We start from the raw sequence: 17,990 nt of genomic DNA, 5'->3' as shown, positions 1-17,990 counted from the left end.
TATCATTTCTGCTTCTTGCAAATCCAGCATGCCAGGAAAATTAGAGGGTATGTGACATACTGCTCCACGTGCAGGGATTTCTGAAGAATGATCATCCTGTCAATAGTCAAATCTGTTATATTGCCTGGGAATTGGGTTTTTCCCCTCAAGGTATCTTGAACTGCACTGTACAAAATATCATTGTATACTAAAAGATACCATGTTTCAAAAAGAGAGGAATGAATCATTTCACAACTTCAGTTCTGGTTTTGTGCTCTTCTTTTCTTAGCTGGTACGTGAGCTGTATCAGCTGAGAGTAGAGGCAGGGTTCTCTTTCTTCAGCAATAGCTGTTTTCCCAAGTTTTGTTTAAGAAGACTGTGTTTTCATGTAGTAGCCAACTGAATTTTCATTCTAACAACCCCATTAGTAGGGTTGGTTTCATTGTTAAGGCATTACACTAAAGTGCAGAAGACTATGTTTTCTTACTACCCTGTCAAAAGCTTTCTGGATGACCTCAGCGAGTCATTTGACCTCAGTGTTTCAGTTGTGGTTTTTTTACATTATGAATGATGGTACATCCTTATTCCTTTTGCTAGCTTTGTATGTTAAAATTTATGTCCTTTAAGGTAAAAATGTATTACTGCTCATCTGCCAGTTACTCACAGCAAGAAGGCTTTAGTTGAGTCTCTGCAACTGTAAGTAACTATAGGTTAAATTGTACAGGCTCTTATATGTTGACATTCAAGACAAAGTATGGCCTATCCAGCTATCTGAAGGGCTTTGAAGACCCATATGGTCTTTGTGTTCCAGATCAATTTTGGACTGCTTTATTTTTTCATAGATATTTTGATCTGTTTGTTTGGAAACCACTGTAGCTTATGATAACACTTGACTTTGAAAACATTTTATGCTAGAAATGAAATAGCTGCTTACCTGGAATCTAGGAATATTAATTTTAAGTCCAAACTTGCTCTGAACATAAACATGTTACTGTGAAGTTTGATCTCAGTGATTGCACTGGGAGGTAAAGATTGACCTACAGCCACCAGTCCAACGATTTGGTAACAGGAATCATACAAAGACATATCTAGCATATACTGCCGTATCTTCAAATAGCCACTGCAATGGATCACCTGGCATGAGAAGAAAACACACTCAATATCTGATGGCAATGGAAGAGGCTGCAAGTCAGCTGACCACCCAGTTTCAATGAGGTTATAAAGCAATACACCCTTATAACACTTAAATACTCACACTTAAATAATAACAGACACATAGTCTGTTAAGGCTTCAGAAGTGTGGTTAATTTATAAATGGAGATTAAAACACAATAAATGGAGGTTTTGTGTTTACTGCCAACATCATTAATCCAGTATTAAAGCATATGCTCTTTGGGGACTATATAGACTGCTTTCTAGTTAATACTTCAAACTCTTTTTGATATAGATTTCTTGTAGATACAGACAGAATTCCTGTTCATTAATCAAAAAATCTGGAAGTTGCTTTTTTAAATGACTCTCCCTCTCACACATGCACAGAGGTATATATAAACATTTACATTTTAATGAGTTATTATTCTGATGAAAAACAGACACTTTAAAAATGCAGTGGAGATTAACGCATCACATTTATAAAGATTAACTGCTGTATATGTAAATGCACTAGAAATTGGTTTTAAGTTCTCCAGTCAAGTTCAGATGACATTCTTTTGACATGTGACCAAGCCCAGGGTCTTGAGACCAGATTTCTGAATCCCCATATACAATTCCTAATCACAGGAGTGATAACTTCAGTGTTAGACTGTAAAAATTCACAATGTCAGCTAAAGAGGGGGGAAGTTTGTAACCTGGGGACTATTCCAGAACATAAAATTTATTTAATGTAGTGCTGGTGTTTAGAAATCATTTATGCTCCTGCCAATTTTCTAGTCCAAACAGCAGGCATACTACACATCCTTCAGCTTAATTTCTGTATTTATTTGACTTTTAACTATGTTCAATGGAAAGGAATTAATTTCCACTGTATTTAGTACTCCTGAACAACCTACTAAACAGTCACCTATAAACAGGCTCCTCCTGTATAACCTGCCTTCCTCCTCTCCAATCACCAAGTGATTAGTATGTTTAGCAAAAGTACAGTAGCAAGCAAAACTTATTTAAGATCTCTCAGCAGATCCTATTAATTCCCATATTATTTGATTCATGAGTTTTTCCTGCACTTCAGCTAATCAGGTGATATTTTCAAAATTATTAAGTCCTGACTCTAAGTACAGTCAAAGAGAATAAATTTAGGCCAACATCTCTCTAGATGAATACATCCTTAAATGTTTCACTGTGTAAAATTGTAATAGAGAGCAAAAGAAGAAAGAAGGTGATCCCTCTGATTAGCAGTGAGAAATGTGGGGGGAAAAAAAAACATATAGAGATACCACCATACAAGCTCTACTCTTTTACCTGATTTCAAATTCAGCTTTGGGACAGAATCATTTTTGCTGGGAAGCAGCTGAGCAAACAGGGGTCCATGTAACAAAGTATTATCAGTCTAACCAGGTAGACAGCAGTGTAAATAGACAGATATATGTCTGGACCTTGAACACATTCCTTAAAACAGCTCTGCTTCTCTTGCATGCTTTTCTTTTTGTTTTTGAATGACTCAAACAAAATGAATCCTCACCAGACTGCATGTGAAGCACCCTTCTCTCCTGGTGCTTAAGTGATAGAATTATACTGTGTAGCTCAAAGAGCAGCAAATGCACACTGTAAAGCTGAAAATAAGAACTACCCGAATGGCAGGTGTTATTATAGAATCTCAGCACTTGCTGTGGCTTCTGATTTCATGTAATAAATAGAAAATTGATACAAACTATAAGATCTATAAACAGACTCGGTGGTTTAGTACAATTCCACCCAAAACATTGTTTAGGGTAACAGTACAGTCTCATTAATGTTGAGGTAATTCTGGTCAGGCCAATGAGGTGACTTGTGTAACTGTGAGGCTGCTCAGCTGGAGCATGGTAACACCGAGGCAGAGGGATGTGGGAAGACTTCCAAGTTTCTGTGTCTGGGTTCCTGCCTCACCTGCCTCCAGTTCCATAGGGGAATAAGACCTAGCTCTGTGGTCTCCTTGCACCTCCGTGGCTGTGCTCCAGCCAGTTCCCCAATCTGGAAGATGAGAGATCAGGATGTGGGAATGTGCCACAAAGCAAACTCCAACTCACTGTGGGAGAATCTAGACTTGCATTACTAAGGGAATCTGCAATCAGCAGTGGCATTTTTCGCATCTGTTGTGATTCTCTCCCTCACAGACTTTGCTTTCAGCTACACATACTTAAAAAAACCCTAAATAAATACACTGGTCACTTGTTAAATACTCGATGGGGGGCGGGGAAGCTTATATACGTTACCTTGTAGCCACTGCATGTCAGTCCTGCATTCCTCTTGGCTAGGACACACTTCATTCTCAGGAAAAATGATCTCTCAATTTCATATTCTGAAAGCATAAACCACACTGCTTATTTATTACTGAAGATTTCAAAAATGTCCATAACATTGCCTTTCATGATTTAACAGATGTGTTTATGTCTCAGCCTTAGGCAGCAAGAGAAGTCAGCCATTCTACTTTCCCACTCAATCTCTGCCTCAGGATTTATTTCACCTTCATGTTAGGATTCCCTGTGAAAGTTGGACAAGTCAGCATGACTAGGTCTCCAAATTTCTGTTTTTACCACTCTTCACAAGGCAATCACCTTGTTTCTGAACAGCTAGGTACAAGCCCATATTGGTAAAGGGAAGGAAATACCTCCTTTGGAGCACAGGTAAATGAAGGTACTCTCCAAAATAATAGCAAAATGGGAAACAAGACAATTCATTGGTTTTGTAATAATTTGAGTGTACGTAGCTAGTCATGCCCAGACTGGTGAACTTCTGGCCTCCATATGCAATATTATTACCTGTTTCGCTGACTTCCAAAACCATCTTGGTAGATGGTTTTTAAACAAATGTCTTCATGGATAACCTCCAGAAATGTTTTAAAATTAAATATTGCTCAGGTACCCACATATTTTCTGCTAAGAATAAGTTACTATTCTCTTTAATGTTAAATATTCTCAATAACAGTTCAGACATCATTAATAGTTCTGACTTACTGAAAGTTGCAGTTTGGCAGAACACAACTATATTAGGAAAAGAAAACTCATTTGGTACATCTGTGAATAGGAAAATGAGGGAAGCAGAGGGGTTTTCAGATTTGTTGCAATGTGTATTACCTCCTAACTCCCCACAGGGTTTGACCCAAAGTCGACTGTATTCAGTTGGAATCTTGCTTTAATTTGATTTAACTGTTGAGTTGTGTTCCCGATTTTTGTGCATCCATCACCCAATTAACACCTCTTAGCCACACGCTTGCAGTGGTTTGAGCCTCAGACCACTACCTGGAAACCAATAAACTCTCTACATTAAGTTCTGAGTTTAAAGGTCTGAAGATACAACTACAGAAAAAGGATTTAGCGAGGAGGGAAAATAAATACAATATGTAGTGCATCTCAACTAGTATCAGCCTTCCTGAGTATTTGAATTTTCCATTTATCTTCCTAATGCAAATTAGATCCGTATGGGAAAAAACAGGCACTTAAATGAACTGGCACATCTACTACAGAGTTTTAAATACAAATGTATACAATTTGGTGGGAGGAAGCCATGCAGTACAGATTACTATTGCTGAAGCATGATCTCATGAGTAAAGAATGGATCTGGGAGTTGGGAACATCGGTGCAATTCATGGCTTCAATACAGATTTGCTGTGTGACCTAACATAAGTGCTTGCTCTCTTTCTGCTGCAGTCCCATGCACACAAAATAAAGGTAACTTTCTCCCTTCAAAGGTGCCAAGGGAGAAAAATAATTAACGCACAGTAATGAGGGTACAAATACTATCTTCAGACATGGACTGAGCTGCTAGCAATTTTAATGACTTACGTTCTTCTATAAAAAGAGATGATTAGTGAAAATGGAAGCAATACCTTAAACTTCTCAAATGTCCTGCCACAAGAGCTAAAAGAGTCTCTTTCAGTAACGAGCTCCTTCCAGGCACCTTATTTGTTAGCCTTCTATTTGCTGCTTCCTTCATTTTTAAATGTTACTGCAGGCTAGTGCACTGCTGCAGAAACACTCAGTTAGCTCTAACTTCACTATTCCACCAATAATAGGTTACGATGTACAGTGTGGTCTTTAGGTGTCTATAAAACTATAGTGGTACCCAGACTGTAATTTTTCCTTTATTATTTAAAATTGGTAATTATTTCATTATTTAAGAAGAGGTCTTGTGTCCCTGATTTCATGATGGTAGATTGTAACCAAGAGGTCCTTCTGGAACACCAGTCCTCATAACTAGCTACAGGCTCTCTAGAAAATCAGGAGTGTTATTAAAACAATTTAAGGGCAAGGATGCTGTGTGGTGGAGGATGACAAAGTAAAGGGGGATAGAGTTGCACCCTAGCACTAAGTGGTATGGGGAGGAAAGGGTGATAGAATTGTAATTCAATAGTAGCTGCATGCGATTTGTGAGACTGAAGGGTAATAATCAGTAGCTTTGTTGTTGTGTATAATCAAGTGCAAAAGTATATAACTAATTTAATAATGATGTGTTTATTAATTATTGACCATTTTTTAGTAGTGTGTTGCTGAACCAACAAACACTAGTCTCTTAAATCAGTTACTTCTCCTGCCTGCAATCTAAAGAGGGAAGAGTTGCCCATGAGGTAACTGGGAGCTCATCTGGGAGCTTCCATTTTTGAGGCTTGAGCTAGCTGGTATTAAGATGCCTTAAGTAAGCAAAAGGAGAGATGGCCCATGTGGCCAAACAGAATCTGGGCCCCGAGTGACATACTGCCTTTTTACCTGAAGAGGCCAAAGTAGTGTATACGTGATGATAAGTGTTCCTCCTCCTGTGTGTATTAAGAGTGATTTTTTGTGTTTGTGTGGGAGCGCAATGTCACTGTGAGAGTTGCCATTTGGGGGGGGGGGGGAGCAGAATGTGTCTAAAGGAGAAAAGGAGAGCCTGACCATTCCTGGATGGTCTGAGGCCATAACAACTGTTAACACAGTTATTTAGTAATGCAGCGTGTCCCATAGCACAGGTGGATGCAGAGTGCCACAGCATTTTTAACCAGCCAGCTGGGATTGTTACATGGCTGGTTAAGGTTAATGGTTGTGTCAAGGTGCCTAGTGAATAATGTGCAGGTGCTACATGGCATCTGGCATCTTATTCACAGGATTGGAGCTGAAGAATACAAAAGCCACCAGAGAGATCCTTGTGAGTATATGTGTGTGAGTATAAAATCCACTAGCAAACTTTGAGACTGACTCGCTGGCGAGGAAAAGCGCGACCAGGCCATTCATACTGTTCATGCTTATGTGAGTGCTATTAACGTGTATGTGATGCCTGTAAAAGCCCTGTTCTGCTGTTTGTGTTCATCTGTCATTGGTGGGCTCTGTGTACATATGTGTGTTCGTGCACGCCTACTGGGAATAAAACCATCTCCACACATGATCAAGAGACTGCAAAATATAAAGGAGCAGTAAGACCAAAACCCTCACATAAAGGATCTAGATGTGCAAGACTGTGAACAGTGTGAATTAGTATTCATATTAACTGATACCTTTGCCAGTGTGACTCCCCAATACCCTTGGAAGTAGCAGAAGGGGGTAGCAAAGCAAAAAAGAACTAAAGTAAATTTGTAATTGTGAAGCTGATTGGGAAATAGAGCACCCTGGTATCCTGCTGGATGCTAACATATCCATGACTATAATGCAAAACTTAAAATATCACATCCAGGCTGTATCTGATGCAATTAAGATGGTCTACTCTGATGAAGAGAATGTAGGAAGAAAATGAGGTACTTAAAGGTCTAGCAAGCAAAGAGGGAGACGGTGAATATTCAAATAGGAGAAATCAGATGAGCTGTGAGAAGAGTGATTACTAATGCATGCTGTCCTGCCGCAAAGGTTAATCACAAAATTGTGAGGAGATAGTAGGCATGAAAGCTCAGTTTTAAAGCAGGAAACAAGCCTATAACATAAATAGCCACCACCTGCTGTAAAAGCAGAATGACTGGAGATGTCCAGGGATGTAGCAAAAGTCTCAAATTAGGGAAGACAGAAAAACAGTAAAATAGGCACTTCAGTCTTAAGTAAGAGGTGAACGTAATCAGTTTTTCTTAAGAGTTGAGTGATTTTATCAATCAGAATTAAGTTTTGAAAAACTGCAAAAATATAACAATGTAAAGCATCTAGACCTAGTAATGTAATTATTGATATCACTAGTGTTCTTTCAAGCAAACATGTAAGCACAGCACATTTAAATAACAGAAAGAATCTTAGGCTATCAACAAGGTAAAAGAGGTTTGAAACAGAGGAAACCAATCAAGTGCTACCAGTTCTTAAGTAGTTAAAGGTTGAGAGAACTGTGGGTTAAGCACATATATATGAAACTTAAGAGAGAGAATAATGAAGAGTAAAATGTTATGACTGACCCAGAATATAAGCAACACTGAAGGAAAATAACCTTCTTAATTATTAGAGAATATTCATACCATCAAATAAGCAACACTTAACCACTGTATTTAATTATTTTGAAAAGTTAACTCTGTAAATGCATCACTGTGAGTGATGTTAACACCTTTCCTTTAAGTCTTAAGAAAATGTTTAAAATCTATGTATAAACTATGTTTGTTATAGAGAAAAGGTGAAACCAATAGGTTGCAGACATCAGCTAATGAAGGACAAGAAACAAAATGCTAGAGTAGACCGGAAAGTCTTACAGAGATGTTCCAGCTGAGTTAACACAAAAAAACCCTATTAATAACAATCTTTGTTGTTTTTTTCTTCCATATGTATCACAGAAGAAAAAGTAATCCATTCAAACCCTATGGATATTGATAATTATATATTGCTCAGCTTTGGTTTTGGTTTGGTTTTTTTTTTTCTTTTATGAAAAGGGTGAATAAGAAATTAAACCAGATCCAATGTGAAGACATTTTCATCTCTGACAAAAGAAACCCCATTTCTCTGCATGATGTACTTCATATTATTATTAGTGATAATGATTAAAAGAACACTATTGCAGCACTGTAATCTCTGTGTATGTACTCTCTGTGTGCTTGTACAGATATAACTTGATGTATTTACAAAACAGCATTTTTAGAGCTGCAAGAAACGAAGGAGACTTCATTAAGCATAGCAATGTCTCCCATGGTAAACTGTACTTTCCAACTGTGCCTTCACAACACCTGGAACTGAAACAACTGTATCTTCACACAGTGTGGTATGGGGGATATTTTAGACTGGAGGAAAACAATCTCATATGTAAATTGACATTTGTCACTGCAGAGGTATTATATATTATATTGCCCTATTGACTACAGCTTCCAGAAGCAAGCTGAAAAACTGGAAAACTGACAACAAGCTGAATAGAATAGAATAGAATAGAATAGAATAGAATAGAATAGAATAGAACAGAATAGAACAGAACAGAATAGGCTATTTCAGTTGGAAGGGACCTACAATGATCGTCTAGTCCAACTGCCTGACCACTTCAGAGCTGACCAAAAGTTAAAGCATGTTATTAAGGGCATTGTCCAAATGCCTCTTAAACACTGACAGGCTTGGGGCATCAGCCACCTCTCTAGGAAGCCTGTTCCAGCGTTTGACCACTCTCTCAGTAAAGAAATGCTTCCTAATGTCCTGCCTAAACCTCCCCTGGTGCAGCTTTGAACCGTTCCCATGCATCCTATCACTGGATAGCAGGGAGAAGAGATCAGCACCTCCCTTCACTTCACCTCCTTCAGGAAGCTGTAGAGAGCAATGAGGTCGCCCCTCAGCCTCCTTTTCTCCAAACTAGAGAAACCCAGATTCCTTAGCCACTCCTCACAGGACATTCCTTCCAGCCCTTTCACCAGCTTTGTTGCCCTCCTCTGGACCCATTCAAGGACCTTAACATCCTTCTTAAATTGTGGGGTCCAGAACTGCACACAGTACTCCAGGTGAGGCTGCACCAACACTGAATATAGCGGGATAATCACCTCTTTTACTGGTTGGTTATACTGTGTTAGATGCACCCCAGGATGCTCTTTGCCCTCTTGGCTGCCAGGGCCATACTCAGCGTCAGGCAGCACCCCCAGATCCCATTCTGCAGGGCCGCTCTCCAGCCACTCCTCTCCCAGCCACATGAGGTTTCAAAAAAGTGAGCAGTCACCACATGGAGATGGCAAATTTTGCTGCAACTCATGCTGAATTTCACTATTGTTGTGTCTCTTACACAACACCATTTCTTTCAAATACCTACTATTCCAGCAAGTCCACCACATATGACAAAATGTGTCCATTTAATTGCACCTTTTCTAGCATTTGCCATAGCCATCTATAATTCTGACAAACAGCTGTGTATTGCTACGAAATGTTTTAACGCAGTTTTCCTTTACGGGTGCAAGTATTGCAGCATGGGTCTCCTTTTCCCATCTTCCCCTTTACTTTCCATGTCAGCATCTATTTTCCCTCTTTACCTGAATGTGACTTGTTTCCCTCTCCCAAACAATTTTTAAACCATTGGGAAAATCATCCTTCTTTTCACAAGCGAGTTGAATAATTTTCAAAGTTTGTACATTCTTCTGTTCAAGCTTTTTTCAGAAAATGAGTCAAGAAAATGTCTCAATAGCTGCCATAGCTAAAAAGAAACCTCCACCCCCACTTCTAAATTGCTAAGTATCTTGAAAGGAAGGCTCTGATGATAGCTTCCTGAAAAGCAGACGAACCATCTTAGTACAGCTTTTAAAATTTCCCAGAACTTATTGATGTTATGTTTATCTACTACAGGAATTACAGATGAAAAGCAGAGCTTTAGGGTTCTTTCTAAATATTTACCCTCCCATTTTTGGCATAGTGCTTTTCTTTATCCAGTTAAGTGGAACGCGATCGCAGGTCTGTTTTTCTATTCCAGCCACTTCCAATATTTTTTAGAACTTGGATTTACTTATGATAGCAAATTTCTGATTTTGTTTGCCCTGTATCAATGTTTAACATTTGAAAGGGATTGTCCTCTCCCCACTGCTCCACAAACTTTTACTGAAATCTTTTTAAGAATTACCTGTGAGACAGTTTTTATTCTGGAATTCCAATTTTCAATTTTTCCCCAACTGGGTGACTGGTAATAGTTGGAAATGAAAACTGATACAAGTAAATACTAGTTTTGTTCAACTTGATTATATACTTGGAGCAGATTTCTCTATCTTTTCTGCTGCTCTTCTTTGAAAGGGTATAACTGAGGTTACTGAGATCCTGACTTTTTCAACATGTCTACTAGCAGATATTTTAATAAAATTGAGGTATCATTTATAATGATAAATTATAAATGATAATCATTTATAGGAGGAGGCACTGCAAGTCAGAGTCCATATCCATGTCCAAGATGCCCATTTCAAATGCATCGCTGCTTATTTTTTAGCCAAACTCCATGTTTCCCTTATCAGACTCAGAGTTTTTCTGTTCTACTAATATGTTACTATATTGCCTGGTCATTTTACAGAGGCTCCCTCCCTGAAGCACTGCTACAATGTAGTTGAGCAGATTCAGTAAAAGCTATAAATGAGGCAGAGAGTAAATGGCTTCATTCAAATCCCAGCCCAAACTTATCCGTATCTTAACATCCTGACAGAGCTGAAACACAGAAACCTGTGAATGAGAACATAAAAAAACATTGCTGTCTATGGACACACAGAATATGTATTTGTTTCTCACAGCACTGAGTACCATTTCTACGAAGTATGCCTTCTCCATTAATCCGTTTTCTTTTCTTAGCTTAGTATATCATGCAATGCAGTTTGACTGCAAGCACTAGTCAAGAATAAAATAGCCACTTTACATTTTACAGATTTGTATTTTCTTACTCTCATAAACAGAATAAATGTCATGGTAAAGAAAATGAGTCTTGCTATTTTGGATAAAGAATTTGTATTTGTTCACTCATATTGCACATGACTGCCAAACAGGATTCTCCAAGCATTTCTGTGAAATTATGGTTAGCTTTATGGAAGCCAGAATTGTCCATCCCTGGGGGTGCAACTATGAAATCCATCTTTGCTTTCCACTCCATCTTTCATCTTTTTTGAAAGAAAACAGTCACAAAATTCTGTGGTTTGCATGCTGCTTGCACAGTGGACTGAAAAAAAAGATCATCATAGTTTTTTCCACAGCTGCACCTCTCATGCCTTTATTTTCTCTAAGGTAAAAGCTACTATTTTATATACCTTTCCCAAAGCTCCCAATTTTTGACATTAGCAAAATATGGCATTGTTTTGTTGCAGAACCACTTTGTAAATTAGTATACATCAGCATGCAAACTGCACACTGCTGCACCATGTACTGTTTTAAGAATGTATGTCTCATCTGTCAGTATGAAAGATACGAAACAGCATTAAAATAGGGAGCTCTTGACGCAGCTAATACTTCATGTTAGCTCTATGTGGCAGCTTGGGTGCGATGTCAAATTTCAGCTATAGTGTAGGAGATGAAAACTATTCTCAAAGGGCACATTTAGACCAAAGCATTGTGCATGCAGTCACCTGCTTCTACCTTCCCTCCCTACCAACTTGTGTGGAGACACACTCCTGCCTCAAGCTAGTGCATTCCTCTGGAGACATGGCACGTATGTGTGATAAGCTGCACTCCACATCCCTGCTGGACTGTTTTACAGGGTGGAAACACAGATAGCATAAGTTCATGCCTGGATAACACTTTACTGCCCATCCCCCAAACACTCAGCATATTTTTGCCCTTTTAGTTGGTTATTTTCATCTTACCTCCTCTATACTATGAAGTCGCACATGTTCTACTCTTATTCTTGTGTAATCTGCAAAGCATCTGGGTCCCACACAGCACATTGCTGACTAAAAGAGCATGCAAGTATCTTGGCTAGACTGTTGTGAGCATAACAAGGCTATAGCTTTTGTGAGACACGGGAGAGAAAATGCCACATCTTCTATCACTTAATTCTGAATGAAGGTGACACCAACTTCTAGAACAAAAAAGAGGTAAAAGCACTGTAGGGCGGATACAAAAGAGATGCTTGCATAATAGCACACACAGTTTTAAGGTAGTCCTTGAAGCTGGCAATCCAGGATTGACCAATAGGGCCAGCGTGAGAAGAGGCTAGCAAATGCCTTTGGTGGACTTCCTTCATGACAAGTTCAGAAGCAGGCTTGGAGATGAGTTAGTGGAAAATGAGGATTCAGACCTGTAAGCCTGGTGCATACTGACCATCTTTATTATCACTATGCCAGAAAGAACAGCGCAAAAGTGAGGTTGTGACTAAAACTATTCTGCAAAGTGAAATACTGCATGCAAAGGGATGTTTGAAAACAACATTTCCCTGTCCTTCCTTGGTATGTGTGTTCAAAACTAATTCCAAGTAAGAGAGAAGAAACAAAACAGACATACTTTCCCTTCTCCGTATTACACTGCAGCATCATATACACACAGGCAGGTTACAGGCTTAAGTATTTGAGAATACTCATCTTCTTTTTAGCAAATGAGTGGCACCAGTTGAATGATAAAATATAAATGCCTTACATGGCAAAACTGTAAATTAGAGAGAGAGAGAGCAAGGTCCTACGCACATACTAAGTTGAAAACTGAAGTTTGTGGGCTGACTTGCTTTGCCCTGGTAATGCTCTTGCTGTGGTAGGAAAGCAATCAGTTCTGTTGTTAGCCTCTGTCCTAGAGTTCCAAGCTTGCATGAGCTGCCCAAATTTCCTCCCCATTTGGACAGTTTGTTCTGTGTCCTGACTGTATTCAGAGTCCTGTCAGTGCTGCAGAGGGTAAATTGTCTCTATTATCATTCCTGTCATCCAAACTCAGTCCTTTGCTAGCATTTGCCCAAATTTTCCCTTACTCCTGTAAGTGATGCTTCCAAACTTTTCTTAGAGAAGAAACTCAACAGGGCACTAGGCAGAAAGGAAAAGAATAGCTTTTGCAGTCTGAGACACTCCACTCTCTTTAGTATATTTTACTGTTAATTACCAATGAAAAAAGATTTTTAATGGGGTGCCAGCAGTCTGCCCTCTTTTGTACATCCAAAATAATAATATTTTCTAGGTTTCTCAAGTTTAAAATAACACTAACAAACAGTGGTATCAGGATCATCACGTTTAACTATTATCTTTCCGTATCGGTTCTCCTATAAAATATTTTTAAATTAATTAAAACAAAAATTCCTATCAACATTTGTCTTTTGCATATGTACTACTAGAAAAATGTCTTTAAAACTTAGTGTAGAAAAGATCTTTCCAGGTGTACAATTTTCTATTCCCTTCTTTTAATATCAAACAAAATGTATGTAGGAAAGATGTTCTTCCTTGAGAGCAAAAGTATGCACTAGCATTTACTTCTTAGCTGACTGAAATGGTGTCCTTAAAGAATCAAACAGAGCCGAGAAAACCTGACACAATGTGTTGCACACTCCTTGTGTAACTTACATAAGGCTTATAACTAATCATATAAGAATTATCCAGTTGTTAGCAGACAACTGGAATGTCTACAGTAACTATAGTATTCCTCTTTTCCTTTGTCTGCTCAGGGGAATGTTAATAAACTGCTTTTAGTACACCATGCCTTGGTGTGCAAGTCAGCAAAAGCTGGGAAGCTAGAGACGTTTTAAAGGATTAAAATCTCAGAAAAAGCATATGAAACCAATAAAAGACACGATGTCTGACTCCAAATACACACATGGAAGAGCAGCACACAATGCTGAATCCCTCTCAGCATTACTTAATTGCTTGTCTCAGTTAACCTGCAGTGCAAATATCTCTTATTTCGCTTGCTTGCTTGCTTGTATTCAGCTGCAATGATGACAGATGGACTGACTAGTCATACCCAGCTTGCACTACCCTGATATTTCATACATAAATTTCCTTCTTTGTTCTTATAGATATGGTTCAGGAGGTACAGCATTTCCCCAAAACCCCCAGATGGTTTAGTAAGTGTTACTATCCTGCTACAAGCGTACCACTCTGTGCTGCTAACTGTTAAACTTTCTGCAAAAATGGTTGGTACAGACACACTTTCTACAGCAACATCATAGGAAGAATTTTGCATGGCACCACAACCACAACCTACTAGGTCTTCTGCACTAAGCAGGGGAGATATGCAGCATGCACTGAGTCTCTACAGTCAGTCATAAACTTAACCTTGCAGTCTTCCAAGATTCAGAAACTACTGTTACCTCATCATCCCCGCATTTTGGAGCCCAACTGCCCTGCTGGATGACTACTTTCTGCCCCAGAAGGAGAATCTCATCCAGTGGACCCAGTTTGTTAGTTCCACTACTTGAAGAAACAGAAAAGAAAAGCTTTCAGAGCTGTAAGTGCTCAAGGAAAGACAGCAAGCATTGAAACCACTTCTCTACATCCTAAGAAATCAGTTTCTCAGCCTACACCATGAAACAACTCCCACATTCCTTAGTTAACTGTTGCATATGTTAGGATAGAGGACCAGGAATCTTGATATCAGCCTATGCAACAGATACAGGTGGTATAGGGAGTGCAAAACTGAAGCGTAAGGCTTCACAGGTACAAAACTAAACCAGAACACACTGAAATGCTGCAGACCAGAAATATGTTAAGCAATATTTGGAAAGGTGTGAAGGGCCAGTGAAGTCATCTGAGATCTGAGCACAGCCCGTACACATCATTTGGAAAAGATATCAAACTATTCTCTTTTTTTCTTTTTTTTTTCTTTTTTCTGCTAACCCATCCCAGTTGAATATAATGGATTCATTTTGTTACAACTGGTGCAAAGTTGGCCTAAAGACTCATGTGAGGTGATTCGCTGAGGCATACTGTACCTTTCATGTGTATGTGAGAGAGATTATTCTTTTTCCCCACCCCAGCTACCCTCAGAAAGAGAGTGCAGCTGTTGGTTTCTTTCATAGCAAGGGATCAGTACATATTGCTTTACATTTTCAATGCTGGTCATGCAAGTAAAAAGGCAGCTTAAAGACTTTGTAAGTTAAAGCTGAAATTCTCCAAAGCCTCCACAATTCATGGGGCTTATGGCTTTCATTGAGTCATAGCTCGTGGACTTTAAAGGCCAGAAAGGAGCATTAGATCATAGGTGTAACCTGTGCATTGCAGTTCATTAAACTTCATTCAGTTACTCCTGTGCTGAGCTCAGTAACTTCTGTTTGCCTAAAGCGTATCTTCTATAAAGGCATACAGCCTTGATCTGAAGACATCAAAAGAGGAAGAAACCACTGCTTCCCTCAGTATTTTGTTCCTGTGGTTAATCAAACTCCTAGTTATAAATGTATGCATTATTCTAATTTGAGCTTTTGTGGTTTCAGTTTACAGACATTGGTCCTTGATATGTTTTTTCTTCTAAAATGGTCCTTTAGTTCCCAGTATTTTTTTCCCTTGGAAGTATGCACACACAGTAATCAAGTCACCTCCCAATCTTCTTTTTGATAAACCAAACAGATGGTGTTCTTTCATCTCTCATTATAAGCCTTTCCAGTCCTTCAATCATTTTTGTGGCTCCCTTCTGTACTTTCTCCAATTTGCCATTTTTTTTAAAGTGGACAACAGAATTACACAGAAAAATCCAGTGTCCCTTTCACTAATACTGTATAAAGAATACAATTATTCGTCCTTGTTATTCCTGTTCACTATTCCCCTGCTTATATGCACAAGGATTTTCCATTACCCTTTTTTGCCACAGCTTCACAACAGGAGCTCACACCGGGCTGTTTGTCCTTTATGACCTTTAAATGCTTCTCAGAGTTGCTGCCTTCCAGTTTCTTGCCCCAAAACTTTCCTTACCATAACTTGCTGTAGCGCCACATTGGATTTATCTAAAGAGTGATGATACAACAGCTAGTTTGCCAACATCCATTTCCCCAATTTTTATTACATTTAATATTGCTATGAAGTCCCAGCTTCTGGAAGCATGTGATTATTCAAGAATTTTCACTGTCTTTTAAAAAAAACCAAAATATCTACCCTCTATGTTTGAAGATGTGCCTTGTTGTACCTGAAACATTAGGAAGCCCAGGGCAAACTTAAAAAAAATAAAAAGTTATAATTTAAGAAGGCTTATGCCTTTTAAACTAATATATCATTTTTTGAGTACCAGCCTGAGATATCTGAAGAAAAACAATGTGACAGTGAGCATTACATAAAGAAATCCACATTATGTCTGCTTTTATGCGGTGGGCAATAATGTGCATTTCCATGAGAAATAAAACTCATGCAAATAAGATTTCTAGAGCTCAACAGCTCCAAGGCTTCTACCTTTCTCATGTTGTTTGATCTTTCAGAAAAGCTTCTATGGAACTGACAAAGCACTGGAAATACAAGGGGAAGTTTGAAGAGCATAATGAAGGACAATGAGAGAGATTAAAAACAAACAAAGAAATAAATAAAGGGATAGCATCAAAATTTACGAAGACTGTAAAACTGGAGGTCAAAACTAATCTGTACTCTGGGTTATTGAATACCAGTAACAGAATACCACAAAGTATAGATACGTATGTTCACATTTGTGATTTTATTTCTGTCATAACAGATTTTATCCAACTACAACTGCTGAAATAGCAAGTGAACGGAAAATGTATATAAGTATCCGAGAATTAGCTGAAAAGCATATCTTGAGCAAGTAAAGTTACATGAGCCAAGCTGTAAATTTGTGTTAGGAATGTTTGTGTCTGCAGTGCAATATTAATTTTACTCCCGAGTAATACCACAGATTGGAGAGATCGATAAAGTAGTAAAGTTATAAAAGGAAAGATTTTATTCAACCCAGTGGCTTGAAGATTCAGATGTGTTTTAAATGATTAAAATAGATAAAATCGAACTGAAATGACAAAAAATGCTCTTTAAAAAGTCTGTTTTCCTTTTTATTAGAAAATAAAGCCACTTTCATTCAACTTCCCTCTGTCCTAAGTTATTTGTAGAACTCCATGTTTTATTTAAATATTCAAAATATCTACTAAGATACAGACAGAAGTTGCTTCATTCCTGTCATTTATTAAACAGGTTTCAGGGCTTCACTCAAGAAAAATAGGATTTGATTTCTGATTTGATTTCTGTAGGCCAGGTAGTTTCAGGTTATCCCTCAAGATATATATGTATAAAATGTATACACTGCAGAAAAGGGAACTACTGGCACAGGGAAGACAAATATAAATAAATATTTGATCACTCTGTTCATTTTAAAAAGATTTAGCTACAGATTCTGGATATTTTAATACATCCGCTCCATGCATTTTATGGGGAAGAGACATGCAGAAGTAAGATTTGCATAAAATAAACCTACACAAACCAGAACACATCTTAACTCCTTTATTTATCTTCTCCAAGTCTAGGAATCCAAATAAGATGCTGTTGTTTTGAGGTTTTTATCAATTTCCTCTGCTACACAAAATTTTACGCAAAATGAAACACATGTAAATGGATCACATTTCCAAAGGTAAATTTTCCTTTACCTTTGCACTATTGAGAAAACAGATCTTGATGCTAATGACAAAGAGCATCTATGTAGAATGAGGTAAAGAAAGCTACAGAGAATGAAGCATATATCTGGGGCTAATTATACCATCAGCAGAATTGCAGACTGAAACAGTTGAAAGTAAACTGAAATTAACAGTTTCAATTGTGTGTAAAGTCTTTTCAAACACAACCAGAACAGAATAACACTTCACATGTGGTAAGGAGAATTTGTTAAGGAAAGCAAGAACTTGACTATAAGCAGCTAAGCTAAAATGAGAGAAACCTGATTGTTTCAGAAAACAAATGCTAACAGGCAAGATAAGCAACACATCCAAATATAAGCAAGAAACAGGCAGTATGTAGTTCTGAACAAAAAAACCCCTCCTCAACAGTACTAGTGTGCTGTCTCACTGCTTGTAGTAAACCAGAGTCATGATACTAAGCAGAGAACAGGAAAAGCTGTGGGCTTATTTGCATTTGA

The 17,990-nt window shown here is 38.2% G+C and overlaps 1 protein-coding gene across 1 annotated transcript in view; it reads right to left on the bottom strand.

The window, feature by feature from the left end:
- The window catches only part of SIM2 (SIM bHLH transcription factor 2), a 59,148-nt gene that overhangs the window by 20,124 nt on the left and 21,034 nt on the right, over nt 1-17,990 (bottom strand). The window contains exons 5-6 of the mRNA XM_075518481.1: nt 3,384-3,469; nt 914-1,113 (exon numbers count right to left, since the gene is read on the bottom strand). Of these exons, the coding sequence (XP_075374596.1) occupies nt 914-1,113; nt 3,384-3,469 (286 nt within the window). The remainder of the gene's footprint in view (nt 1-913; nt 1,114-3,383; nt 3,470-17,990) is intronic.

The sequence above is a fragment of the Mycteria americana genome, chromosome 1, assembly GCF_035582795.1.
Source record: "Mycteria americana isolate JAX WOST 10 ecotype Jacksonville Zoo and Gardens chromosome 1, USCA_MyAme_1.0, whole genome shotgun sequence".
In the NCBI taxonomy this organism is placed as follows: Eukaryota; Metazoa; Chordata; class Aves; order Ciconiiformes; family Ciconiidae; genus Mycteria; species Mycteria americana.
The sequence above is the reverse complement of the archived record's forward strand: the minus strand, read 5'-3'. Positions and strand labels throughout refer to the sequence as shown.